This window comes from Agelaius phoeniceus, chromosome 1, assembly GCF_051311805.1.
Source record: "Agelaius phoeniceus isolate bAgePho1 chromosome 1, bAgePho1.hap1, whole genome shotgun sequence".
Classification (NCBI taxonomy): Eukaryota; Metazoa; Chordata; class Aves; order Passeriformes; family Icteridae; genus Agelaius; species Agelaius phoeniceus.
In genome coordinates, this window is record NC_135265.1 from 1,598,254 (window position 1) to 1,626,155 (window position 27,902).

A 27,902-nucleotide genomic window follows, 5' to 3' on the forward strand; every position below is an offset into this window, starting at 1 on the left:
AAAGCGGAGCGCAGCGGCGCGGGGTTTAGCCAATAGGAGCGTTCAGATGTGCGGGGCTCAGCCAATAAGAGTGCGCGGAGGGCGCAGGCGCGGAGCGGGGTCGGTGCCGCACTGAGGGAGGTGCGTGGGGAGCCGGGGGGGCTCGGACGGGCCCGGGGGGGCTCCAAATGGGGCTGGGGGAGGCTCCAGATGGGGCGGGAGGCGCTGGACGTGGGGCTTGGGGTTGGAAATGGGGCTAGGGGGTCACAAATTTGCGCTTGGGAGGGCTCCGGACAGGGAACGAGGGGCTCCGATCCGTGGCCGCGGTGGTCTCGGACCGGGACAGGGAGGTCTGGATGGGGCTGGAGGGACTGGAAATGGCGCGGGAGGGGCTGGGCGTGGAACTTGGGGCTGGAAATGGGGCTGGAGGAGTCACAAATTGGGGCTTGGGGGGGCTCCGGACAGGGAAAGGGGGGCTCCGATCTATCGCCGCAGTGATCTTGGACCGAGGCGGGGAGGTCCGGATGGGGCTGGAGAGACTCGAAATGCGGCGGGAGGGGCTGGAGGTGGAGAGGGGTTGGAAATGGGGCTGGGGGGGCTCCAGTCTGTGGTCGGTGTGGTCTTGGACCGGGAGTGTCCGGATGGGGCTGGAGGGACTCGAAATGGGACGGGAGAAGCTCGAGGTGGAGCTTGGGGTTGGAAATGGGGCTGGGGGGAGTCACACAACACGGCTGGTGTGGTCTTGGGCCGGGGGGCCTGGCTGAGGTGGGAGGGAATGGAATTGGCTCCAAATGGGGTGAGAAGGGCTCGAGGTGGAGCTCGGGGTTGGAAATGGGGCTTGAGGGGGCTCTGATCCATGGTCGGTGTGGTTCTCGGACCGGGGGTTTTGTGTCGGGGCTTGGGTTGGGCTCAAACCGGGGCTGGGGAGGTTCCACATCGGGAACCGGGGAGCGACGGCGGCTCCGAGCCGGGGCTTGGAGAGGGCGCCGGGAATGGAGGGGCTCGGGATGGGGCTGGGAGGCTCCATGAGTTGGATCCTGGGCTGAGCTGGCACCGAGGGAAGGCTCGAGCGGGGCTGGGATGGGCTGGGAGCGGGGCAGAGATTTGGAGAGGGAATTGATGGGTAGGGAAGGGACCCGGGTGAGGGGATTGGGGGAGATTAATAAATTCCTGGATAACTGTAGGAGTGAAGTGAGGTAGGACAGTGGGGATGGACAGAGACCAGAGATCTCTGCAGCCAGGGCTTGGAATTTGGGGTTTATTGCAAAAGACCTGGGTGCAGGGGCCTTTTGGGATTTGGGGTTTATTGCAAAGGGCCGGGGTGCAGGGGCCTTTTGGGATTTGGGGTTTATTGCAAAGGGCCTGGGTGCAGGGGCCTTTTGGAGTTTGGGGTTTATTGCAAAGGACCTGGGTGCAGGGGCCTTTTGGGATTTGGGGTTTATTGCAAAGGGCCTGGCTGCAGGGGCCTTTTGGGATTTGGGGTTTATTGCACAGGGCCGGGGTGCAGGGGCCTTTTGGGATTTGGGGTTTATTGCAAAGGGTCTGGGTGCAGGGGCCTTTTGGGATTTGGGGTTTATTGCAAAGGGGCTGGGGGCAGGGCCCTGCTGGGAGCTGCCAGGCACAGCTCAGAGCAGGCCCAAGAGAAGAGAGGGGTAAAGAGGATGAGAGAGAAGAGAGTAAAAGAGGATGAGAGAGTGAGGTTCCTGTTACAATAAATCTTCTTCTGTGTTGAATACTCTAATTCTCACTAACCAGTCTAATGCAGCCTACAAATCCTATAGCATTTACGTACAGCCTGTAAGAATCAGTACAATCCATGTTAGAGTGTTTGCTTTGAGCCAGGTGTAATGGGCTCCAGGAGGCCTGTAACACACCTGAGATACCTCAGTCACCTTTGGAGGCATAAAAATCAGCAGGACGGCTTCTGTTGCAGTGTTGGAAACAAAAAGGTTTAATAAAAGGGAAAATAACAAACAGAGAAAAACTGAGCCAGGTGCCAGAGGTTTTTGCTCCTCACAAGAGCCCTTAGTTTCTTTGTTCACTCTTTTTCTAGTTAATTGCTCAGGCAGGACTGTTTGGCTTCTGTCTGATTAGCTGTCCTTAGGTTTGAGATGGAGTCCCCCAGTCCTATGAGGTGCCTTTTCACTTAATCAATGAGAGAAACTTCTCTGGTTCTCTGCTGCTCACAGTGACCCTGAGATGTGTCACAAAGTCTCTTTTCCCAGCCCAGTGCCCAGAGAAGGAGTCAGAGCTCTGCATTTCTCGGTCTCAAGGTTGTTTATTGTTCCTTATCTATAAAATTCTTTCTCCTGTCCAGCCCAGCTCCGCTCAGCAGCACAGACAGAGGCACTCTGCCTACCCCAGGGCTGTGTTATCTTTTTATACTAAAAACTACATGTACAATGTTTACAATTACCTCCCAATACCCATCACCTGTGTTAGACACTGAACTTCTACTCTAAACCAACCCAAAAGTGCCAAAATCACAGCAGAAGATGGAGGCCAAGAAGGAGAAGGAGAAAGGCTGGACATGCCCAGATCCCTCCATCTTGCCCCCTGAGCCCCCATTCTAAAAACCCCAAAAATCTATTTTTCACCCCATGATAAATTCACTATCATTCTCCTGGCTTGTAATCCTTCATACAAGGTTGGTAATTGTTTTTTCCAAGGGCTCAGTCAAAGGCACAGGGGGGTCTGGGCTCTGTGCCAGGGTCTCTGAGCCCCCTGGGCAGGGGCTCGAGTCCTGCAGGGCAGCCACAGGAATTTCCTGGGTTCCCACAGAAACTCCTGGGCTCATTTCCTTCTAAGGGGACCAAGGACAGTTTTGTCACTCTGTCATCAGGGGACACATTCCTGCATTACCATCCTGTGCTACATTTTAAACCCTAAAATCTCCTCTTTGGGTCCCTTCTGCCAAGCTGGTGGGGTCTGCTCTGACCCTTGGAGCTGTCTGCAGGCAGAGGGTGTTGTTTGATTACCTTCAGTCCAGCCACACCATTGTTTTCCAGTTGTTCACTAACTGAGGGATCTCAAAGCTTGCTTTCATTTCAATCTCACTCACAGTTTCCATATTCTCCAAATCTTTTGCCAGACAATCACATTGATGAGGTTTTCCTGTTCCATCTTCCCAGCAGGTGACGCTGAGTTGTGTGGGAGCGTGGGCTGGGAATCCTGAGGGAGCTGGGAATGTTCAGCCTGAGCAAAAGGAGGCTCAGGGGGAACTTCTGGGGTCTGGCTCTGCTGCCAGGGAACAGGGCCAAGGAGCAGAGGGAGATTTTTGGTTGGATATTTGGAAAATTCCTTCCTGGAAATGTCCAAGGTCAGCTTGGATCCGCCTGGGATAGTGGAGGATCCATTAATGGGATCATCCTTAAGGTCCCTCTCAACCCAAACCGCTGGAATTCTCTGCTCCATTGGGGTGGGGAGGAGGAAAACTCCTGGAAAAAAGGAAGAGGAAGGGATGGAAATCCTTGGCAGGAGGGAGGAATTCCAGCTTGGGGTGAGGAAACAGCAGAGAGGCTTGGGAATGAAGGAATGAGGTCAGGCCTGGATACTTCACAGCTTGGAAAATCCTAAATGTGGAATTTGTGGATTTATTAATCCTGGAATTGAGTCTTTAATTAAAAAAAGAGGGAGAGTGCCTGGGTAGGATTTATAAACTCATTTATTGACTGTAGCTCTCAGGAGTCTGAAGCTCAGCATTTCCCAGATTTATTTCTGGGAATAAACCACCCTGTGGAATCCTCAGCTGAGCAGGAGGAGAGAAAATAAACAACAAAAAGTGCAGGAATGTTCCGGCCATCATTCCCAAAAAACCTGGGAATGAAATGTTGATGGGAACATCACCCAGGGATGGTGCCAGCTCCTCCCCCTAATTAACTAATTAGTAACGCTCCTGGTTAATTGGGTGATCTCACCAAAGGTGAATCAGCTCCTTTTTATGGAAGCAGCCGCTGGATGATGTTCCAGGAAAAAAATTCCTGCAAAATCCCCGTGACACTGCTGGATACCAAATCCTCATCTCCCTGCTGCTGATCCAGGCCTTGCTGGGCATGGAATGCCAGCATTTGGGAGCAGATGAGGCCAAAAATCCCATTATTTCCTAAAAAAAAGAGTGTGGATAATGGGAGAGTTCCCATTTGAGCTGAGAAAAAATTGTGAGGGAATGTTTTGGGAAGAAGCTGAAGGAATTTGTTGTGGAATCCCTCAGGTGTCTCCTGGATGAAGGATTGTGACATTCCCGAGTTTGTAAACCTGTGACATTCCCGAGTTTGTAAACCTGTGACATTCCCAAGTTTGTAAACCTGTGACATTCCCAAGTTTCCAAACCTGTGACATTCCCAAGTTCCTAAACCTGTGACATTCCCAAGTTTCCAAACCTATCCCTGAATTTACAAAGAATTCGGAAGCAATTTGATTTTTTTTGTTTTATTTTCCCACCAATCCTGATCATTCCATGGATTTGCTGCCAGGGGTTGCTGTGGATGGAATTCCAGGATTTTGGGGCTGATGTGGCCAAAAATCCAATTATTACCTAAAAAAAGAGTGTGGATAATGGGAGAGTTCTGATCTCACCTTGGAATAAATAGTGAGGGAATGTTTTGGGAAGAAGTTGAAGGAATTTCTTGTGGAGTCCCTCAGGTGTCTCCTGGATGAAGGATTGTGACATTCCCGAGTTTCCAAACCTGTGACATTCCCGAGTTTCCAAACCTATTCCTGAATTTACAAAGACTTTGGAAGCAATTTGATTTTTTTTGTTTTATTTTCCCACCAATCCCAGTTTTTCCATGGATTTGCTGCCAGATGTTAAATCCACATCTCCCTGCTGCTGATCCAGGCCTTGCTGGGCATGGAATTCCAGGACCTGGGGGCAGATGTGGCCAAAAATCCGATTATTTCCTAAAAAAAGAGTGTGGATAATGGAAGAGTCTCCATAGGAAACGACTGATCTGGGAACAAGTTGTGAGGGAATATTTTGGGAAGAAGCTGAAGGAATTTCTTGTGGAATCCCTCAGGTGTCTCCTGGATGAAGGATTGTGACATTCCCAAGTTTCCAAACCTGTGACATTCCCAAGTTTCCAAACCTGTGACATTCCCGAGTTTCCAAACCTATTCCTGAATTTACAAAGAATTCAGAAGCAATTTGATTTTTTTGTTTTATTTTCCCACCAATCCCAACCTTTCCATGGATTTGCTGCCAGGGGTTGCTGTAGATGGAATTCCAGGATTTTGGGGCAGATGTGGCCAAAAATCTGATTATTTCCTAAAAAAAGAGTGTGGATAATGGAAGAGTTCTGATCTCACCTTGGAATAAATTGTGAGGGAACATTTTGGGAAGAAGTTGAAGGAATTTCTTGTGGAATCCCTCAGGTGTCTCCTGGATGAAGGATTGTGACATTCCCAAGTTCCTAAACCTGTGACATTCCTGAGTTTCCAAACTATTTCTGAGTTTACAAAAAATTCAGAAGCAATTTGATTTTTTTTGTTTTATTTTTCCACTAATCCCAGTTTTTCCATGGATGTTAAATCCACATCTCCCTGCTGCTGATCCAGGCCTTGCTGTGGATGGAATTCCAGGACCTGGGGGCAGATGTGGCCAAAAATCCGATTATTTCCTAAAAAAAAGAGTGTGGATAATGGGAGAGTCTCCATAGGAAAAGACTGATCTGGGAACAAGTTGTGAGGGAATGTTTTGGGAAGAAGCTGAAGGAATTTCTTGTGGAATCCCTCAGGTGTCTCCTGGATGAAGGATTGTGACATTCCCAAGTTCCTAAACCTGTGACATTCCCAAGTTTCCAAACCATTTCTGAATTTACAAAGGATTCAGAAGCAATTTGATTTTTTTTTGTTTTATTTTTCCCCTGATCCCAACCTTTCCATGGATGTCAAATCCACATCTCCCTGTTATGAATCCCAGGGGTTGCTGTGCATGGAATTCCAGGATTTTGGGACAGATGGGGCCAAAAATCCAATTACTCCCTAAAGAAGAGAGTGTGTGGATAATGGAAGAGTCCCCATTTGAGCTGAGAAAAAATTGTGAGGGAACATTTTGGGAAGAAGCTGAAGGAATTTCTTGTGGAATCCCTCAGGTGCCTCCTGGATGAAGGATTGTGACATTCCCAAGTTTCCAAACCTGTGACATTCCCAAGTTTGTAAACCTGTGACATTCCCAAGTTTCCAAACCTGTGACATTCCCAAGTTTCCAAACCTATTCCTGAATTTACAAAGAATTCGGAAGCAATTTGATTTTTTTGTTTTATTTTCCCACCAATCCCAGTTTTTCCATGGATTTGCTGCCAGATGTTAAATCCACATCTCCCTGCTGCTGATCCAGGCCTTGCTGGGCATGGAATTCCAGGACCTGGGGGCAGATTTGGCCAAAAATCCGATTATTTCCTAAAAAAAAGAGTGTGGATAATGGGAGAGTCTCCATAGGAAAAGACTGATCTGGGAACAAGTTGTGAGGGAATATTTTGGGAAGAAGCTGAAGGAATTTCTTGTGGAATCCCTCAGATGCCTTCTGGATGAAGGATTGTGGCATTCCCAAGTTTCCAAACTATTTCTGAGTTTACAAAGAATTCAGAAGCAATTTGATTTTTTTGTTTTATTTTCCCACCAATCCCAACCTTTCCATGGATTTGCTGCCAGGCCTTGCTGGGCATGGAATTCCAGGATTTTGGGGCAGATGTGGCCAAAAATCCGATTACTCCCTAAAGAAAAGAGTGTGGATAATGGAAGAGTGCAGATCTGATCTGAGAGCAAATGGTGAGGAAACATTTGGGGAAAAAATTGGAATTTCTTGTGGAATCTTTGGGACAGTGGGAGGTGTTCCCATGGCAGCTGGAGCTGGATCATCTTTAAGATCCCTCCCCAAACCATTCCCTGGTTCTCATCTGAAATCCAGGACAATCCTGCCCCTTGCTTTTCCAGGAATTCCAACCATTTCTTTGGCTTTATCTTGGGGAAAAATTCTTTTGTCTTTTCATTGGAAATTGAAATTTCTTCTCGGAGAGAGAAGAATTTTTCAGAACTGTTGCAATTAAATATTATTTAATTGGACAAAAAAAAAAAAAGGATTTAATTCCCAACTGTTTTTTTCCTTGAAAAAAAAAAGGATTTAAATCCCAGCTGGATTTTTCCTTGGGAAAAAAAAAAGGGTTTAATTCCCAACTGGATTTTTCCTTGCAACAGAAAAAAAAGATTCCATTCTCAACTGGGTTTTTCCTTGTAAACAAAAAGGATTTAATTCCCAACTGGATTTTTCTTTGGGAAAAAGGAAAAAAAAAAAAAGGATTTAATTCCCAATGGCTTTTTTTTTCTTGTGGAAAAAAAACCAAAGGATTTAATTCCCAACTGGATCTTTCCTTGGAAAAGAAACAATAATTTAATTTTCAACTGGATTTTTCCTTGGGAAAAAAAAAAAAGGATTTTGTTCCCAACTGGATTTTTCCTTGGAAAAGAAAAAAAAGGATTTCGTTCCCAACTTGATTTTTCCTTGAGAAATAAAGGATTTCATTCCCAACTGGATTTTTCCTTGGGAAAAAAAAAGGATTTAAATCCCAGATGGATTTTTCCTTGGAAAAGAAAAAAAGGATTTAATTCCCAACTGGATTTTTCCTTGGGAAAAAAGGATTTAATTCCCAACTGGATTTTTCCTTGGGGAAAAAGGAAAAAAAAAAAAAAAAAGGTTTAATTCCCAAAATTCCCAGTTGCTTTTTTTCTTGGAGAAAAAACCCAGGATTTAATTCCCAACTGGATTTTTCCTTGGGAAATAAAGGATTTAATTCCCAACTGGATTTTTCCTTGGAAAAGAAAAAAAGGATTTCGTTCCCAACTCGATTTTTCCTTGGGAAATAAGGATTTAATTCCCAACTGGATTTTTCCTTGGGAAAAAAAAAGGATTTAATTCCCAACTGGATTTTTCCTTGGAAAAAAAAAAGGATTTAATTCCCAACTGGATTTTTCCTTGGAAAAGAAAAAAAGGATTTAATTCCCAACTGGATTTTTCCTTGGGAAAATAAAGGATTTAAATCCCAGCTGGATTTTTCCTTGAAAAAAAAAAAGGATTTAAATCCCAACTGGATTTTTCCTTGGAAAAGAAAAAAGGAATTTCATTCCCAACTGGATATTTTTCCTTGGAAAAAAAAAAAAGGATTTAATTCCCAGCTGGAATTTTCCTTGGGAATTTGCCCCCGGGCCCAGCAAGGAGCTGAGTAAAGCTCAGGCTGCCAGGTGAGTCAGGAGTCACAGGGACAGTGACAAATCCCGGTACAAAACCCGGGAAGTGCCGGCTCTGCCCTGCTGCCCTTGCATTCCTTCCTTACTCCATACAAATCCTGGATTTTTAAGGAATTCTCATTCTGGGAACGGCCTCCGCTGCGTTTGCCTTCAGTTTCAAGTTTGTTTTTCTCAAAACTTGAAGAGAAAAAAGAAATCCCTGAGGGGGAAAAATTCCTCCCTGAGGGGGGAAAATGCTCCTGGAGAATTCCATGGATCCAAATCCAGGTAAGAAACTTGGGATGAGGCTCTGGAAAAGCTTCTTTTTAATTTATAATGAGATTTAAATCCTTGATTTTTTTTAAAGGAATTTTCATTTTGGGAACAGCCTCAGCTGTATTTGTCTTTAGAAATTTTTCCTTGGTGAAAACTTTGGAAAAAATCCTTAAGGGAGAAAATTCCTCCCTGAAAATTCCATGGATGCAAGTCCAGGTAAGAAACTTGGGATGAGGCTCAGGAAAAGCTTCTTTTGGATTTGTAATGAGATATAAATCCTTGATTTTTTTTAAAGGAATTTTCACTTTGGGAACAGCCTCAGTTAAATTTTCCTTTAGAATTTTTTTCCTTGGTGAAAACTTGGGAAAAAATTCCTCCTTGAGAATTCCCTGGATCCAAATCCAGGTAAGAAGCTTGGATTAAGGATCAAGAAGAGCTCATGTTAATTTATTATGAAATAAATCCATTATATTTTAAGGAATTTTCATTTTGGGAACAGCCTCAGCTGTATTTGTCTTTAGGAGTTTTTCCTTGGTGAAAACTTTGGAAAAAATCCTTAAGGGAGAAAATTCCTCCCTGAAAATTCCATGGATGCAAATCCAGATAAGAAACTTGGGATGAGGCTCAGGAAGAGCTTCTTTTGGATTTGTAATGAGATTTAAATTCTTGATTTTTTTTTTAAAGGAATTTTCATTTTGGGAACAGCCTCAGCTGTGTTTGTTTTTAGAAATTTTTTGTTGGTGAAAACTTTGGAAAAAATCCTTAAGGGAGAAAATTCCTCCCTGAAAATTCCATGGATGCAAATCCAGATAAGAAACTTGGGATAAGGCTCAGGAAGAATTTATTTTGGATTTGTAATGAGATTTAAATCCTTGATTTTTTTTTTAAAGGAATTTCATTTTGGGAACAGCCTCAGTTCAATTTTCCTTTAGAATTTTTTTCCTTGGTGAAAACTTTGGAAAAAAATCCCTGAGGGTGAAAATTCTTCCCTGAAAATTCCATGGATGCAAATCCAGGTAAGAAACTTGGGATGAGGCTCAGGAAGAGCTTCTTTTGGATTTGTAATGAGATATAAATCCTTGATTTTTTTTTAAAGGAATTTCATTTTGGGAACAGCCTCAGCTGTATTTGTTTTTAGAAGTTTTTCCTTGGTGAAAACTTTGGAAAAAAATCCCTGAGGGTGCAAATTCTTCCCTGAAGATTCCATGGATGCAAATCCAGATAAGAAACTTGGGATAAGGCTCAGGAAGAATTTATTTTGGATTTGTAATGAGATATAAATCCTTGATTTTTTTTAAAGGAATTTTCACTTTGGGAACAGCCTCAGTTCAATTTTCCTTTAGAATTTTTTTCCTTGGTGAAAACTTGGGAAAAAATTCCTCCTTGAGAATTCCATGGATCCTAATCCAGGTAAGAAGCTTGGATTAAGGATCAAGAAGAGCTCATGTTAATTTATTATGAAATAAATCCATTATATTTTAAGGAATTTTCATTTTGGGAACAGCCTCAGTTGTATTTGTCTTTAGAAATTTTTCCTTGGTGAAAACTTTGGAAAAAATCCTTAAGGGAGAAAATTCCTCCCTGAAAATTCCATGGATGCAAATCCAGATAAGAAACTTGGGATGAGGCTCAGGAAGAATTTATTTTAATTTATTAAATATAAATCCTTGATTATTAAAGGAATTTTCCTGTTGGGAACAGCCTTGATTGTGTTTTCCTTTGGAATTTTTTTCCTTGCTGAAAACTTGGCTGCAACCACTCCTTGAAATCAAATTTTCCTGGGATTTTGCTCCCTCTTTTCCCACAGTTTTCTTGAGGGTTGTGGATTTATTGGATCAAAAGAGGTGGAGAATTTTCACTTTAAATTCCAATTTTTTTATCAATTTATGGCTGATTTCTTTTTTTCCATTTCATCTCTGACATTGATAATGAATGTTCTTAAAAATCCATGGAAATAAGGGATGGAAACCAAATAAAGGATTTTTTTGGGATATAGCATGGACTAATCTTCATCTTAATTATATGGGAATATTGAATGTATTTAATTAAAATAAACAATTTTAAAATTAATTAACTTAAAAATAGTTATTAAAAATAATAATTTAAAATTATTTATTAAATCAATAATCAAAAAAATCTCTGGAACTGGACTTTTTAAGGAATTATTGATGGAGCAGCCTGAAAACACTGGGAGATCTCAGGGTGGGATCAGGAATTCAGCATTCCTGAAGAAGGAATTTTTTGTTTTCCTGAGAATTCCTCAACTTTTCTTGGAGGGAGCGGATTGGGGTGGAATTAAGGAGGGCAATGAGTGGGAATCTCATTAATGGCACAGCAGAATTCCAGAGCTCCTGGAATATCCAAGCCTTGGAGAAGATGTTGGATCATGGAGGAATTCCCAGTGATGTCATCAGCATTCCCAAATTAATTATGGGATGGAAGCAGGCCTTGCTGCTGGAAACCACAGCCATGAGGAAGACATTCCAGGAAAATTCCAACCCTTGGACCCAAGAAACTTCTGGAAGGGTGGAGAGAAGCCATTCCAGGGGTGGAATTGCCCATTCCGAAGCTGGGATTGTTTGGACAGAAGGAATTCCTGGAGAATTTTGGGAATTCCTGGAAAATATTGGGATTTCCTGCAGAATACTGGGAATTGCTGGAGAATATTGACAAATTCCAGAGAATACTGGGAATTCCTGGAGAATACTGGGAATTCATGGAGAATATTGACAAATCTTGGAAAATACTGGGAATTCATGAGGAATTTTGGGAATTGCTGGGGAATACTGGGATTTCCTGGAGAATATTGGGATTTCCTGGAGAATATTGGGAATTAGCAGAGAATTCTGGGATTTCCTGGAGAATATTGACAAATCCTTGAGAATACTGGGATTTCCTACGGAATACTGGGAATTTGCAGAGAATAGTGCGAATTCCTGGGGAATTTTGGGATTTCCTAGAGAATATTGGGATTTCCTGGAGAATATTGACAAATCCCAGAGAATACTGGGAATTCCTGGAGAATACTGGGAATTGACAGAGAATACTGGGATTTCCTGGAAAATACTGGCAATTCCTGAGGAATTTTGGGAATTGCTGGGGAATACTGGGATTTCCTGGAGAATATTGGGATTTCCTGGAGAATATTGACAAATCCTGGAAAATACTGGGAATTCCTGAGGAATTTTGGGAATTGCTGGGGAATACTGGGATTTCCTGGAAAATACTGGGATTTCCTGGGGAATTCTGGGAATTCCTGGAGAATACTGGGATTTCCTGGGGAATTCTGGGATTTCCTGGAGAATATTGACAAATCCTTGAGAATACTGGGATTTCCTATGGAATACTGGGAATTTGCAGAGAATAGTGCGAATTCCTGGGGAATTTTGGGATTTCCTAGAGAACATTGGGATTTCCTGGAGAATATTGACAAATCCCAGAGAATACTGGGAATTCCTGGAGAATACTGGGAATTCATGGAGAATATTGACAAATCCTGGAAAATACTGGGAATTCCTGAGGAATTTTGGGAATTGCTGGGGAATACTGGGATTTCCTGGAGAATATTGGGATTTCCTGGACAATACTGGGATTTCCTGGGGAATTCTGGGATTTCTTGGAGAATATTGACAAATCCTTGAGAATACTGGGATTTCCTGGGGAATACTGGGAATTTGCAGAGAATAGTGCGAATTCCTGGGGAATTTTGGGATTTCCTGCAGAATACTGGGAATTGCTGGAGAATATTGACAAATTCCAGAGAATACTGGGAATTCCTGGAGAATACTGGGAATTCATGGAGAATATTGACAAATCCTGGAAAATACTGGGAATTCCTGAGGAATTTTGGGAATTGCTGGGGAATACTGGGATTTCCTGGAGAATATTGGGATTTCCTGGACAATACTGGGATTTCCTGGGGAATTCTGGGAATTCCTGGAGAATATTGACAAATCCTTGAGAATACTGGGATTTCCTATGGAATACTGGGAATTTGCAGAGAATAGTGTGAATTCCTGGGGAATTTTGGGATTTCCTAGAGAATATTGGGATTTCCTGGAGAATATTGACAAATCCCAGAGAATACTGGGAATTCCTGGAGCATACTGGGAATTGACAGAGAATACTGGGATTTCCTGGAAAATACTGGGAATTCCTGAGGAATTTTGGGAATTGCTGGGGAATACTGGGATTTCCTGGAGAATATTGGGATTTCCTGGACAATACTGGGATTTCCTGGGGAATTCTGGGATTTCCTGGAGAATATTGACAAATCCTTGAGAATACTGGGATTTCCTACGGAATACTGGGAATTTGCAGAGAATAGTGCGAATTCCTGGGGAATTTTGGGATTTCCTAGAGAATATTGGGATTTCCTGGAGAATATCGACAAATCCTGGGGAATACTGGGAATTAGCAGAGAATACTGGGAATTTGCGGGGAATATTGACAAATCCTGGAGAATGCTGGGATTTCCTGGAGAATATTGACAAATCCCAGAGAATACTGGGAATTCCTGGAGAATACTGGGAATTCATAAGGAATATTGACAGTTCCAGGAGAATTCCTGCAGTGTGTTTAATGTGCCTGGATTTGAGATGCCAGAGGGGAAGGGGAAAGAGCAGGGATTTGTAAATATGGGTGAGCTGGAATTTTGGGATATCCTGGATTTTCCTCAGTGCTCGTTGGTCTGTGGGAAGCTGAGATGAGCTGGGAATGGGAATATTCCAGGATATGAATGGAATTACTGGAAAAATGCATGGCCAGTGATGTTGATGGCCTTTTCCACAGGAAATCTGGAATTTTGGGATATTGTGGATTTTCCTTGGTGCCTGTTGATCTATGGGAAGCTGAGATGAGATAGGAATGGGAATATTCCAGGATATGAATGGAATTCTTGGAAAAATGCATGGCCAGTGATGTTGACAGCTCTTTCCAGAGGAAATCTGGAATTTTGGGCTATCCTGGATTTTCATCTGTGTCTGTTGGTTTGTGGGAAACCAAGATGAGCTGGGAATGGGAATGTTCCAGGATATGGATGGAATTCTTGGGAACATGGGGTGGGCAGTGATGTTGACAGCCCTTTCCAGAGGAAATCTGGAATTTTGGGATGTCCTGGATTTCCCTTAGTACTTGCTGGCCTGTGGTAAACCGAGGTAAGAGGAATGGGAATATTCCAGGATATGAATGGAATTATTGGGAAAATGCATGGCCAGTGATGTTGATGGGGTTTTCCAGAGGAAATCTGGAATTTTGGGATATTGTGGATTTTCCTCGGTGCCTGTTGATCTATGGGAAGCTGAGATGAGATAGGAATGGGAATGTTCCAGGATATGAATGGAATTCTTGGAAAAATGCATGGCCAGTGATGTTAATGGGGTTTTCCAGAGGAAATCTGGAATTTTGGGATATTGTGGATTTTCCTCAGTGCTCGTTGGTCTGTGGGAAGCAGAGATGAGCTGAGAATGGAAATATTCCAGGATATGGATGGAATTATTGGAAAAATGCATGGCCAGTGATGCTGACAGCCCTTTCCAGAGGAAATCTGGAATTTTGGGATATCGTGGATTTTCATCTGTGTCTGTTGGTCCGTGGGAAACTGAGATGAGCTGGGAATGGGAATGTTCCAGGATATGGATGGAATTCTCGGGAACGTGTTGTGGCCAGTGATGTTGACAGCCTTTTCCAGAGGAAATCTGGAATTTTGGGATGTCCTGGATTTCCCTTAGTACTTGCTGGCCTGTGGTAAACCGAGGTAAGAGGAATGGGAATATTCCAGGATATGAATGGAATTATTGGGAAAATGCATGGCCAGTGATGTTGATGGGGTTTTCCAGAGGAAATCTGGAATTTTGGGATATTGTGGATTTTCCTCGGTGCCTGTTGATCTGTGGGAAGCTGAGATGAGACAGGAATGGGAATATTGCAGGATGTGAATGGAATTATTGAGAAAATGCATGATGGGCTTTTCCAGAGTGAATATTCCTGTGGTTAGAAATGCTTCCCAAGTTCCTTGGACATCCAGCTGAAAAGAGCCAGGATCGATTCACGTGTGTTTATTCAGGATTCCTGCTTTTCCCCCTTGGATTTTAGTGTCTCCTGCTGGACTGGAGAGCGTTTCCCTGGGGGAGGAGGCCGGGAAGAGCGAGCTGATGAACGAGGACATCCGGATCCACTCCTGGCCTTGCTCCTACTACCTGGACACCAGCAAACAATGGATCCCTGGGAAGCTCGCCCTGACTCCCGCTTCCATCAAATTCACGGCTGACAAAACGGGAGAGCTCCTGGTGGATTTCCGTCTTTCCGGGATCGGCGAGATCAAGAAGGAATCTTCCCATTTAATCTTCAGCTCCCTCACCATCCTGGAGAAAGGCACCAAGCACTGGTTCAGCTCCCTGCATCCCAACAGGAATGTGGTGTTCAACATCCTGGAGCATTTCTGGAGGGAGCAGCTGCTGTCCAGCCAGGAGGCCGGAGCGGGAGCGGCCTTGGAATCCAGCAAGGGCAAGGAATTAACGGGAATGTTGGAGGGGTCCCAGAAACGCCTGGAGGACACGGCCAAGGTGCTGCATTCCCAGGGGGAACAGTTCGACAACATCATGAGGGGACTCCACAAGATCGAGGGGGACATGGATGTGGCTGACAGGTTTGGAATGGGAGCGTTCCCGGAGCTGGGAATGGTTTGGGGGGCCTGGAATTCCTGGGGGAGGGCTTCGGGAAATGAAACTGTGGATTTTTCATTGGAAGGATGGAGCAGCTCCATGAGGAAGCACTGAGGGAGTTGGGAATGTTCCCCTGGAGGAGGGAAAAATCCAGGGAGAGCTCAGAGCCCCTGGCAGGGCCTGGAGGGGCTCCAGGAGAGCTGGAGAGGGACTGGGGACAAGGCATGGAGGGACAGGAGCCAGGGAATGGCTCCCAGTGCCAGAGGGCAGGGATGGGTGGGAGATTGGGAATTGGGAATTCCTGGCTGGGATGGAATTCCCAGAGCAGCTGTGGCTGCCCCTGGGTCCCTGGCAGTGCCCAAGGCCAGGCTGGAGCAGCCTGGGACAGTGGGAATTCCCTGCCCATGGACTGGGATCATCCTTAGGATCCCTTCCAGTCCGAGCCTTTGTGTCCATGGGCTCAGGAGATGTTGGGAATTCAGCTCTGGGAATTCAGGAGTGCCCCAATCTCCTTCCAGCCTGTGCCCTATTCCATAGGAATAAAACTGGGATAAGAGCAGTGTCTGCAGTGCCCATCCCTGCTGCCATTCCTGGGAAATCCAGAGCTGTGCCAGCTTCTTTCCTGCCTTTTCCTTCCTGCCCTTTTTTCCCCGCTGTTTTTCCCTCACGATTTTTTCCCTGCCATTTTTGTTTCCCTCTGTTTTTTCCCTTCCCTATCTTCCTGCTCTTTTTTTCTTTCCCGCCCTTTTTCCCTCACCATTTTTGTCCCTCATGATTTCCCCCCACCATTTTTGTTTCCCTCTGTTTTTTCCCTCCCTTTTTTCCTCTCCTGCCTTTTTTCCCTTTTCCCACCCTCTTTTCTTCCCTCCCTTTTCCCCCACAGCTTCCTTGGAAATCCTTTGCTTTGATTTTCTAGGAATATCTGCAAGCCTTTAAAACACTTTGGATTGAATGGGAAAGAAGGAAAGAAGCCAAAATTGGGAGTTTTGGGGCGAGCTCGTGGCAGGATTGGAATATCCAATATTCCAACACCCAGGGAGCAGCCAGGGCTCCCTGGGAATATTTGTGCCAAGTGTTTCCTTATCTTGGAGCCCTCTGGATAAAATTCCAGCAGGAGTGAGGGGAATGCAGCTCTGGAGCACGAGGAGAGGAGTGGGAAGGGACTCAGGGTGTGGGAAGGGACTTGGAATTCCACGGATTCAAGGGTGGCCAAACATTACCCAGCTCGGAGCTGCAGCAGGGAATTCCAGAGGGCTCTTCCCAGTTTTATTGAATTTATAGAGCAGGGAATTCCTGGGAGTATCCCAAAGTTTTAATGGACTTAAAACAGGGAATGAAAACGGGATTCAGTTGGGATTTTTAGGATGATTATTGTTGGTTTTCCTTTGAAAAAAAGGGGAATATTTTCCTTGTCCTTGGAGTAGGAGCTGAACCTGAACAGTTCCAGCCCTGGCTCCCTCCCCTGTTTGCTGGGAATGTTTTCCTTAGGGAGCTGCCCCAAAACTGATGGAAAGGTGGGGTCTGGACACTTCTGGGAAGTTTCTGCTGGAATTTGGAGCCTCAAGCTGGAATTTTTAGTGTTTTATCTGGGGATTTAGGTAAGGAGCAAAGGAAAAAGTGGCATTGGGCTGAGGGGGTGAAGGAAAAGGAGCAGGAAAAGGCCTTGGAAGTGGTGATAGATGGGCAGGAATGGGAATATTGAGGAACACACACATGGAAAGGGACCTGGAAAAATCCACTTCCATTTCTTAATTCCCAGCTGGGATTCTGGGAGTTTTTCCAATGGATTATGAGGAGAAGGTGGCGTTTGAACCGCCTGCATCCTGGGAAATTGTGGATGCCTTTGAGGAGGGATTAAGGAATTCCCGTGTCTGTGGGGATTTTCTTGGAGCTGCTGGAATATCCAGAGCTTTTCCCTCTCCCAACTCTCCCTTCTGTCCTCCAGGCTGTTAACAGAGCTGGAATCTCCCTCCTGGTGGCCCTTCAGCACCAAACTCTGGAAAACCCCTGTGGAAGCGAAGCCCAAGGAAACCCCCGCGGCTGCAGATCCCAGAAGCCAGGAGGGAATCCTGCTGCGAATCCCAGTGATCATCACCCACAGGACAGACTCCAGCGCCAAACCCGGCAAACTGACGCTGCTTCCCTCGGGCCTGGAGATCCAGGATTGCAATTCCCAGCTCCTGCACCGCTTCGAGGCCCGTGACGTGGATGACATCTGGGTGCACACTCCCTACGAGATCAGCGTCCGGCAGAGGTTCATCGGCAAACCCGACACCTCCTACCGGCTCCTGGCCGCGCGCATGCCCGAGGCCATCCCCGTCCTCCAGGTGCAGTTCAGCAAGAAAATCCAGTTCTTGGAGGATGCCCTTGGATTTGCCGGAGCCAGGAAGTCCCCTCAGGCGGATCTGGGGACGTCCATCTGGCAGGCAGGTGGGTGCCAGGGGGTTCCGGGCTCCAAAGGTTTTTTCCGAGGAGTATTCCAGAGGCAAACTGGCCCTGCATGGTGGATTTGCCCATGGTGAGGGTGGATTTGCCCATGGTGAGTCATGGTGCGTGACTCAGGGCATGGTGGATTTGCCCATGGTGAGGGTAAATCCAAGGAATAAACTCCAGGTACCTTCAGAGCCTTTTTTTTCTGGAGTTAATTCCCAGCTGGAAGGGAATATTCAATAGCCAATAATGAATACCCAATAATTAATATCCAGTGTCCCTTTTCTAATATCCAATGTCCAGTGTTTAATGTCCAATATCCAGTGTTTAATGTCCAATATCCAGTGTTTGATATCCACTATCCAGTGTTTAATGTCCAATGTCCAATGTTTAATATCCAATGTCCAGTGTTTTAATGTCCACTATCCAGTGTTTAATGTCCAATATCCAGTGTTTGATATCCAGTATCCAGTGTTTAATATCCAGTATCCAGTGTTTAATGTCCAATATCCAGTGTTTGATATCCAGTATCCAGTGTTTAATATCCAATATCCAGTGTTTAATGTCCAGTATCCAGTGTTTAATGTCCAATGTCCAGTGTTTAATGTCCAATATCCAGTGTTTAATATCCACTATCCAGTGTTTAATGTCCAATATCCAGTGTTTAATATCCAGTATCCAGTGTTTAATATCCAATATCCAGTGTTTAATGTCCAATATCCAGTGTTTGATATCCAGTATCCCATATCCAATATCCACTGTTCAATATCAGGCAGATTTGGGAACGTCCATCTGGCAGGCAGGTGGGTGCCAGGGGGTTCCAGGCTCCAAAGGTTTTTCCAAGGAATATTCCAGAGGCCATGGTGAGCGAGTCCATGATAAATCCAAGGAATAAACTGCAGGGGGCTTCAGAGCCTTTGGCACTGCTGCTGCTTTTCCTGGAGATAATTCCCAGCTGGAAGGGAATATCCAATATTCAATAGCCAATAATTAACATCCAAGAATTGCTATCCAATAGCCAATAATTAGTATCCAGTGTCCCTTATCTAATATCCAATATCCAGTGTTTGATATCCAGTATCCAGTGTTTAATGTCCACTATCCAGTGTTTGATATCCAGTATCCCATATCCATTATCCACTGTTCAATATCAGGTGGATTTGAGAGCATCCATCTGGCAGGCAGGTGGGTGCCAGGGGGTTCCAGGCTCCAAAAGTTTTTCCAAGGAGTATTCCAGAGGCCATGGTGAGTGAGTCCATGATAAATCCAAGGAATAAACTGCAGGGCGCTTCAGAGCCTTTGGCACTGCTGCTGCTTTTCCTGGAGATAATTCCCAGCTGGAAGGGAATATCCAATATTCAATAGCCAATAATTCACACCCATAATTAATATCCAATAAATAATAACTGCTATTTAATATCCAGTATCCCAAATCTGGTAGTCAGTATTCAATAGCCAATATCCAGTATCCCATATCCAGTATCCAGTATTTAATATCCAATATCCCATATCCAACATCCAGCATTCAATATTCAGTATCCAGTATTTAATATCCAATATCCCATATCCAACATCCAGCATTCAATATTCAGTATCCAGTATTTAATATCCCATATCCAACATCCAGCATTCAATATTCAGTATCCAGTATTTAATATCCCATATCCAATATCCAGTATTTAACATCCAATACCCAATAATTACTATCCAATAATTAACACCCAGTATTTAATATCCAGTATCCCATATCTGGCAGTCAGTATTCAATATCCAAAAGCCAGTATCCAATATTCCATATCCAATATTCCATATCTAGTAACCCATGTCCAGCATCTGATATTCAATATTCAGGATCCCATATTTAATATCCCATATCCAATATTCCATATCTGGTATCCAGTATTTCACAGTGGATATTCCACGCTCTGTAGCCAATGTTTAATATCCAGTATTCCATATCCAATAGCCAATAATTAATACCCAATAAATAATACCCAGTATTTAATATCCCATATCCAATGTTCCATATCTGGTATCCAGTATTTCACAGTGGATATTCCATGCTCTGTAGCCAATGTTTAATATCCAGTATTCCATATCCAATTCCCAATAATTAATATCCAATAAATAATACCCAGTATTTAATATCCCATATCCAATGTTCCATATCTGGTATCCAGTATTTCACAGTGGATATTCCATGTTCTGTAGCCAATGTTTAATATCCAGTATTCCATATCCAATAGCCAAAAATTAATATCCAATAATTGATGCCCAGTATTTAATATCCAATATCCCATATCTGGCAGTCAGTATTCAATATCCAATAGCCAGTATCCAATATTCCATATCCAGTATTCCATATCCAATATTTAATATCCAACATCCAATATTCAGTATCCCCTATTTAATATCCCATATCCAATGTTCCATATCTGGTATCCAGTATTTAATAATGGATATTCCATGTTCTGTAGCCAATGTTTAATATCCAATATTCCATATCCAATACCCAATAATTAATATCCAATAAATAATACCCAGTATTTAATATCCCATATCCAATGTTCCATATCTGGTATCCAGTATTTCACAGTGGATATTCCATGTTCTGTAGCCAATGTTTAATATCCAGTATTCCATATCCAATAGCCAAAAATTAATATCCAATAATTGATGCCCAGTATTTAATATCCAATATCCCATATCTGGCAGTCAGTATTCAATATCCAATAGCCAGTATCCAATATTCCATATCCAGTATTCCATATCCAATATTTAATATCCAACATCCAATATTCAGTATCCCCTATTTAATATCCCATAGCCAATATTTCATATCTGGTATCCAGCATTTAATAATGGATATTCCATGTTCTATAGCCAATATTTAATATCCAATATTCCATATCCAATAGTCAATAATTAATGTCCATTAAAAAATACCCAGTATTTAATATCCAATATCCCTTATCTGGCAGTCAGTATTCAATATCCAATAGCCAGTATCCAATATTCCATATCCAGTATTTAATATCCAATATTTATTATTCAATATCCAATATTCAGTATCCCCTATTTAATATCCCATAGCCAATATTTCATATCTGGTATCCAGCATTTAATATTGGATATTCCATGTTCTATAGCCAATATTTAATATCCAATATTCCATATCCAATATCCAATAAATAATACCCAGTATTTGATATCCAATATTTAATATCCCATATCCAGTAGTCAATATTCAGTGTGTAATATCCAATATTCCACAGTCAATGTTTAATATCCCCTATCAAATATCCAGTATTTGATATCTCACATCCTATTTCTAATATCCCATATCCAAGAATTAATATCCCATATCCAATATCCCATATCCCATATCAAATATCCCCTATTCAATATCCTATATCCAGTATCCCATGTCCAGTATCCCATATTCCATATCCCACATTGCATATCAAATATCCAATTTCCAATATCCAATATCCCATATTTAATATCCAATATCCCATGTGCAATATCCAATATTTATATTAAACCTTTAATTCCCTTAAATCCTGAACACTTTTCCCAGATGTCCTGGAATCTTGAATTAAAACATGGGATAAACCTTATTTTCCCCATATTAAAAACCCCAGGATTTTGATATTAGACAAGTCCAGGTGTGGGAATTCCTGAGATTTTGGAGTAATTTTAAGAAAACTTTGGAGACTGAAAATTCCCAACAAGAAATTTGATATTCCCTACTGTTAATCCTAAAATTCCAGGACGGGGTTTTTTTAACCCAGTCTTGGAATTTTCAACAGCTTGGAATTTATTCCTCCCAACATCCCTGAATCCTTTTTTTTTTTTTTCCTAATTTTTAATCCCAAAGGAGCAAAGAGAAGATGGATCCAGAGCCAAAAACAACTGGAAAATTGGGATAAATTCATAAATCCACCAATTTCTGGTTGGAATTCCAGCAGGGAAGGGGAATATCCTGGTTTTGAGCAATATTCCAGCTTGGAAAAGCTGCTGGATTTTTAAGGAAGTAAATTCTGGCCTCTGTAATTTCCTGTTATCCCAAAAAATTCCCAGTTCCTGATGGAATTCCAGGAAATAATTGGATCTCCAGCCCTTTTCCAGAGGTTTTCCTGCTGTTTCCCAGCTGGATTTTGTTCTCCTTCCCTGGTTAATTTAGAAAACCTTGGGAAGCAGAGGGGAGCTGATGGAAATCCTGGTTTTCCAGGTTTTCCTGTGTTTTCCTTGGATTTGTCACCGTTCCCGTTCCGTCACAAGGTGGCGCTCACGGACTGTGTGGGAGCCTTTGGGATTCTTCCATGGAAAACTGATTTTTTTCCTTATTTTTTACCTTTTTCTCAAATCAGGAGGGGGAAAAAATAGATTTTTCTGTTCCCCTCTCTGTGTTTTCCAATAGGGAATTGATCCAAGGATTTTTGGGAGAAATAACCCTGCAGGGCATGGAAATCTCTGGGAAAATTCTGAATTTTCCCTCAAAACTGCCACAATCCTTGCACCTTTTGTTTACACCAACCCTGCCTTCAGTTTATGCCTAAATTTATAGAAATTCTCAAAAAAGTCCATTTTGGCTTCCTTCCATGTGGAAAAGTAATTTAGGGAATTATTTTTTATCCAATCCTTACTGGGTATTTTATTTAAAATATTATTAATTATTTATTAATGTTAATAACAATAACAACAACAACAACAATCTGGATTTTTTTTAGCTGCTTTACACTTTTTCCCAGTGGTTTTTTTTTTGGGATAAACACTGAAATTTTGGAACAGCTTTGATCCAATTTTCTCCCAAAAACCAGCTGAGAATTCCCATGAATCCCCACATTCCAAATAATCGCATTTTCCAAAGGCTCCCTAAGTAAGAAATAAAATTTACAAAATAATTATTTAAAAAAGAAAATAAAATAACATAAATAGCATAAAAATAAAATAAAAATAAAATACCAAACATAAATAAAATGAAATAGAGTTAAATGAAGAAAAAATAAAGAGACAATTTTAAAAAAGAGAAAAATGAAGAGAAATTGTAAGGAATACAGTTTGAATATTCCCAGAAAACCAGAATTTAATGGGAAAAATTGGATCCTGGGCATTCCCAAATTCCCATGGAGCAAAGCACAGCTCAGCTGCTTTTATCCCAGAATTCCAGAACGATCCTTAAGGATTCCATGAGCGGCGATTCCATTATCCCAAGCTACCCTTGGACATTCCCAGGGATTCCCCAGCTTCTCTGGGAGTTCCTGAAGCTCCCCCTCCTTTCCAGGCAGGAATTTTTCCTTAATGTGGAATTTCTCTGGCAGCCACGGGATTCCTGGGAGCCGCGGTGAATCCCGGATCGCCGGCGGGAAGCGCCGAAGGGCCGGACAAGGAGCAGGTGCAGCTGCAGAAAATATCCCAGGAGGAAGCCAAGGAGCTCCGACAGGTAAAAATGGGGATGGAATTCCCGGAATTCCCAGAATTCCCAGAATGACCAGGTTAGAAGAGACCTTCAAGGTCACAGAGTCCAACCCAGCCCCAACAGCTCAACCAAACCCTGGCCCCCAGTGCCACATCCAGGCTTTGTTAAACACACCCAGGCATGGGGACTCCACCACCTCCCTGGGCAGCCATTCCAGAACTTTCTCACTCTTCCTGTGAAAAACTTTTCCCTGCTATCCAGCCTGTGGCTGTTCCAGTTGTGGGTTTCTCTGGGTCTGCATTGAAGGCACTTGAGACAGTAGTTCATGCTCACACTCAGGTGTTTATTATTTCTTATCAGTAAAACAGCCTCACTGCTGGGAGTTCAGCAGCTTTTCATTAGAAGGCACAAAATGGCCACAATCTCTTGTTCCAAGGCCTTCTCAGACTAAACTGTCCAATGAAGAGCTGACACCTGGATTATTTTCCCTTTTAACCCAATCACTGATCCCACAGAGCTGCAATGGGGACTTTTCTGCCCAATTACAAAATGCCACCCAAACCCATGGAGAAGGAGGAAGAAGAAGCATGGAGCAGAAACCCAGGGTGACACCCTGTGCCCTCCATCTGCTTCCATCCACAACACACTAAAAACCCCAAAACCTCAATTTCTCACCCAGTGACACACCTGCACTGCTCTCTATAATCTATTTCACACTTTTGTGGGTTCCAGTCTATCTTGAAGTCTGGGGAACTTTCTCCATGGATGAGGGTCAGAGTCAGTGCTGCCCTGGGGGTCAGGGCAGCCCAGAGCAGGCACAGGAACATTCCCAGTGCCCTGGGTTTCCACACCAACCTGTATTTCCCCTGGTGCAGCTTGAGGCTGTGTGCTCTGGGTGTGTCAGTGCTGCTGCAGAAAGAGCCCAGGCCCAGCTGAGCACAGGCACCTTTCAGGAGCTGCAGAGAGTGATGGGGGCAGCCCTGAGTCTCCTTTGCTCCAGGCTGAGCACCCCCAGCTCCCTCAGGGCTTCCTCACAGGGTTTGTGTTCCCAGCCCCTCTGCAGCCTCCTTGTCCCCTCTGGATGTGCTCAGTGTCCCCAGGTCCTTCCCAAGCTGAGGGGCCTCTTTTTATTTTTTTCCCTTTGACTTATTAGTTTTTTGGAATTCTTTGCTAATTCATTTCCCTGCAGTTTTCCAGCTATTTTATTGGATGGTATTTTATGGTATTTTACAGGAATTTATTTTGGTTTTATTTAATTTAATATTATTTTTTATTTTAAAATTATTTTTAAATTTATGTTATTTAATGTTATTTAATGTTATTTAATTTTATTTATATTTTAATTGTTATTTATATTTTACTATTTTTATTTTTTTAAATTTATGTTTGTTATGTTATTTTATTTTTTATAGAATTATTTTCCATTTTTTATTTTAAATTTTATTTTATTTTATTTTGTTTTCTTTTATTTTTATTTTAATTTTATTTCTATTATTTGTGTTATTTATGTTATGTTATTTATTTTTAAAATATAATTGTTTTAAATTTTTGATTTTATTCTTTTTAAATTGCATGTGTTTGATTTTTCTTTATTTTATTTATGTTATTTTAATTTTTAGAATTTATTTTAATTTTTAAAATTTTATTCTTTCTTTTACACTTTATTTCTTTGATTTTATTTGACTTTAATTTATTTAGTTTTATTTTTTTCTAATGGGAAAAATATCCTGCCAGAGAGCAGGGATGGATGGGATGCTGGGAAGGAATTCCTGGCTGGGAGGATGGGGAAGGGCTGGGATGGAATTCCCAGAGCAGCTGTGGCTGCCCCTGGATCCCTGGAATGTCCAAGGCCAGGTTGGATCCACCTGGGATGGTGGGAGGTGTCCCTGCTTGGAACTGGATCATCCTTGAGGTCCCTTCCCACCCAGATTCTGGAATATCAGTCCATGAATCATCCCATTGCTCCCAAGCCCCCAGATTCTGGGATGTCAGTCCATGAGTTTTCCCATTGCTCCCAAGCCCCCAGATTCTGGGATTCTGGGATGTCAATCCATGAATTTTCTCATTTCTCCCAAGCACCCAAATTCCGGGATTCTGGGATGTCAGTCCATGAATTATCCCATTTCTCCAAAGCCCCCAGATTCTGGGATTCTGGGATGTCAGTCCATGAATTTTCCCATTGCTCCCAAGCCCCCAGATTCTGGGATTCTGGGATGTCAGTCCATGAATTATCCCATTGCTCCCAAGCCCCCAGATTCTGGGATATCAGTCCATGAATTTTCCCATTGCTCCCAAGCCCCCAAATTCTGGGATTCCAGAATGTCAGTCCATGAATTATCCCATTTCTCCGAAGCCCCCAAATTCTGGGATTCTGGGATGTCAATCCATGAATTTTCTCATTTCTCCGAAGCCCCCAAATTCTGGGATTCTGGGATGTCAATCCATGAATTTTCTCATTTCTCCCAAGCCCCCAAATTCCGGGATTCTGGGATGTCAGTCCATGAATTATCCCATTGCTCCCAAGCCCTCACATTCTGGGATTCTGGGATGTCAGTCCATGAATTATCCCATTTCTCCCAAGCCCCCAAATTCTGGGATTCTGGGATGTCAGTCCATGAATTATCCCATTGCTCCCAATCCCCCAAATTCTGGGATTCTGGGATGTCAGTCCATGAATTATCCCATTGCTCCCAAGCCCTCACCGCGAGCTCTCCGTGTTTCCCGCTGGCAGATCCTGAAGAAGCTCAAGGGCCTGGCCCTGGAGACGGAGGCGGAGCTGGAGCGGCAGGACGAGGCCCTGGATTCCATCGGCAGCTCCGTGGATCGCGCCACGCTCACCATCGAGCGGCAGAACCGCAGGATGAGGAAGCTGACGTAGCTTCCCGGCCGGAGCAGGAGGGCGGGGGAGCCGGGATGTTCAGGACTGGTTTTTCCAGAGACACTTTGGGAGGGGTTTGGGATGAGGTTTGGAAAATGGCGCTGCTGGGAGTGAGTTCCTGAAGCAGTTCCTGGACTTAGATGGTGGCTGGATCTTGGATGAGTGAGTTTTGGATCTTGGACAGTGTTTGGACCTTGGATCACAGTTGGACCTTGGATGATGGTTGGATCTTGGAGAATGATTGGATCTTGGATGAGGGTTGGACCTTGGATAAGGTTTGGATGTTGAATGATGGTTGGATCTTGGATGAGCGTTGGATCTTGGATCATGGTTGGATCGTGCATGATGGTTGGACCTTGGATGAGATTTGGATCTTGGATGATGGTTGGATCTTGGATAATGATCTTGGATGGTTGGATCTTGGATGAGGGCTGAACCTGGGATAATGTTTGGATCTTGGATGAGGTTTGCATGTTGGAGGATGGTTGGATCTTGGATAAAGTTTGGATCTTCAACACTGTTTGGACCTTGGATGAGGTTTGGACCTTGGATGAGGTTTGGACCTTGGATGAGGGTTGGACCTTGGACAGTGTTTGGATCTTGGATGAGGGTTGGATCTTGGACAATGATTGGATCTTGGACCATGGTTGGATCTTGGATGGTTGGGTCTTGGATGATGGTTGGACCTTGGACAGTGTTTGGATCTTGGATGAGGTTTGCATGTTGGATGATGGTTGGATCTTGGATGAAGCTTGGATCTTGGACAGTATTTGGACCTTGGATCACTGCTGGACCTTGGATGAGGTTTGGATCTTGGAGAAGGTTTGGATCTTGGATGAGGTTTGGAAGCTTTTTTTGGGTGGGAAGATCCAAATTTCCAATTGGGATGAAACAGAACTCGTGGATTCTCCACTGCCAAACCCTGTAAATAGGAAGGGATGTGACAAAACCTGACTTAATTCATTAATTAATTGATTCACTCATTAATGTGCTTTTTCATTTCGCTGCTTTCCAGCCCATGAATTCCCTCTCCAGCTCTTTCCCTAAAACCCTTTGGAGCTGATCCTGATTTTTTTATTTATTTGCACTCAGTGGTGATGAAACATTTCAAGGCTTTTCCAGAATTCCTAAAAAAAAAAAAGGGAATATTTTCAATTAAAGTCTGAAGTTTACACTTGGCTCCGTTGAGAGCAGAGATTCCCCCCTGAAATTTTTGATATTCCACAGGAAAAATTCCCATTTCATCAATCCCTACCTTTTCCAGCTCCTTTACCTCCAGGGAGCTGCTGTTAAATATTTATTTTTAAATTATTTTTTTATTTTAATTTAAGTATTTTTGGTGTTGCTTTCAAATCCGACACTTTCAGTGCAATATTTTTAAACAGTGAAGCTTCAAATCCTTGGATTCCACGGGAATTTTTCCCATTTTTTTGGAATCCAGCCTAATTTTGGGGAGAAAAAGACACCGAAACCTGTCGAGGGTGTTGTTTGCAAGGTTTGTATTCCTTCAGCTTAGTTAGGACTGGAGTAAGATTTATTCCAAGTTTTTCCTGGCATGCACTTTATTGGAAAATCCGGTGATAATTCCGTATCCATCAGTTATTTCCTGGGAATAAAATCCTCCCGGAGTTCCTCCTGTTGTTCCCCACCCCCAAATCGCTGCTGGTTTGTCCTGAGAGGAGAAGGAAGGTCCTGCACCTCATTTTTCCATGGATTTCCAAGTGGATTTGGCGCCAAATCCGTGTTTGTTGAGGCTGGGATGGGATCTGGGAGTGGGACAAGTCCAACCCAGAATTCCCCAAAGGAAATCTTTGGGATTTGAGCGGTTTTTGGGTGTTCTCTGTGCCATATTTTTTATTGTCGTGTGGTTTTAGCACCGACTCCGTATTTTGTGGGTTGTGTTGAGTCCAACATATCCCAAAAAACCTTGGAATATTCCTTGGAAAACCCATCCTGGAGCTGTACATTGGCTGAATTCCATGTGCCAGAAGGATTTTCCACCTGTAATTCCTTCTTATTAAATCTCTTGGAATTGTGA

The 27,902-nt window shown here is 43.2% G+C and overlaps 1 protein-coding gene across 2 annotated transcripts; it reads left to right on the forward strand.

The window, feature by feature from the left end:
- Positions 1 to 28: 28 nt before the first annotated feature.
- SNAP47 (synaptosome associated protein 47) lies at positions 29 to 27,902 on the forward strand. Of its 2 annotated transcripts, XM_077183243.1 has the most exons (5): positions 29 to 120; positions 14,566 to 15,118; positions 17,080 to 17,564; positions 22,889 to 23,010; positions 25,718 to 27,902. In XM_077183243.1, exons 2-5 carry the CDS (start codon positions 14,625 to 14,627, stop codon positions 25,862 to 25,864), a joined length of 1,248 nt encoding a protein of 415 aa, XP_077039358.1. In that variant the 5' UTR covers positions 29 to 120; positions 14,566 to 14,624; the 3' UTR covers positions 25,865 to 27,902. The 2 variants fall into 2 exon arrangements, with proteins under 2 accessions (XP_077039358.1, XP_054504044.2); XM_054648069.2 differs by lacking the exon at positions 29 to 120 and having other exon boundaries at positions 14,543 to 15,118.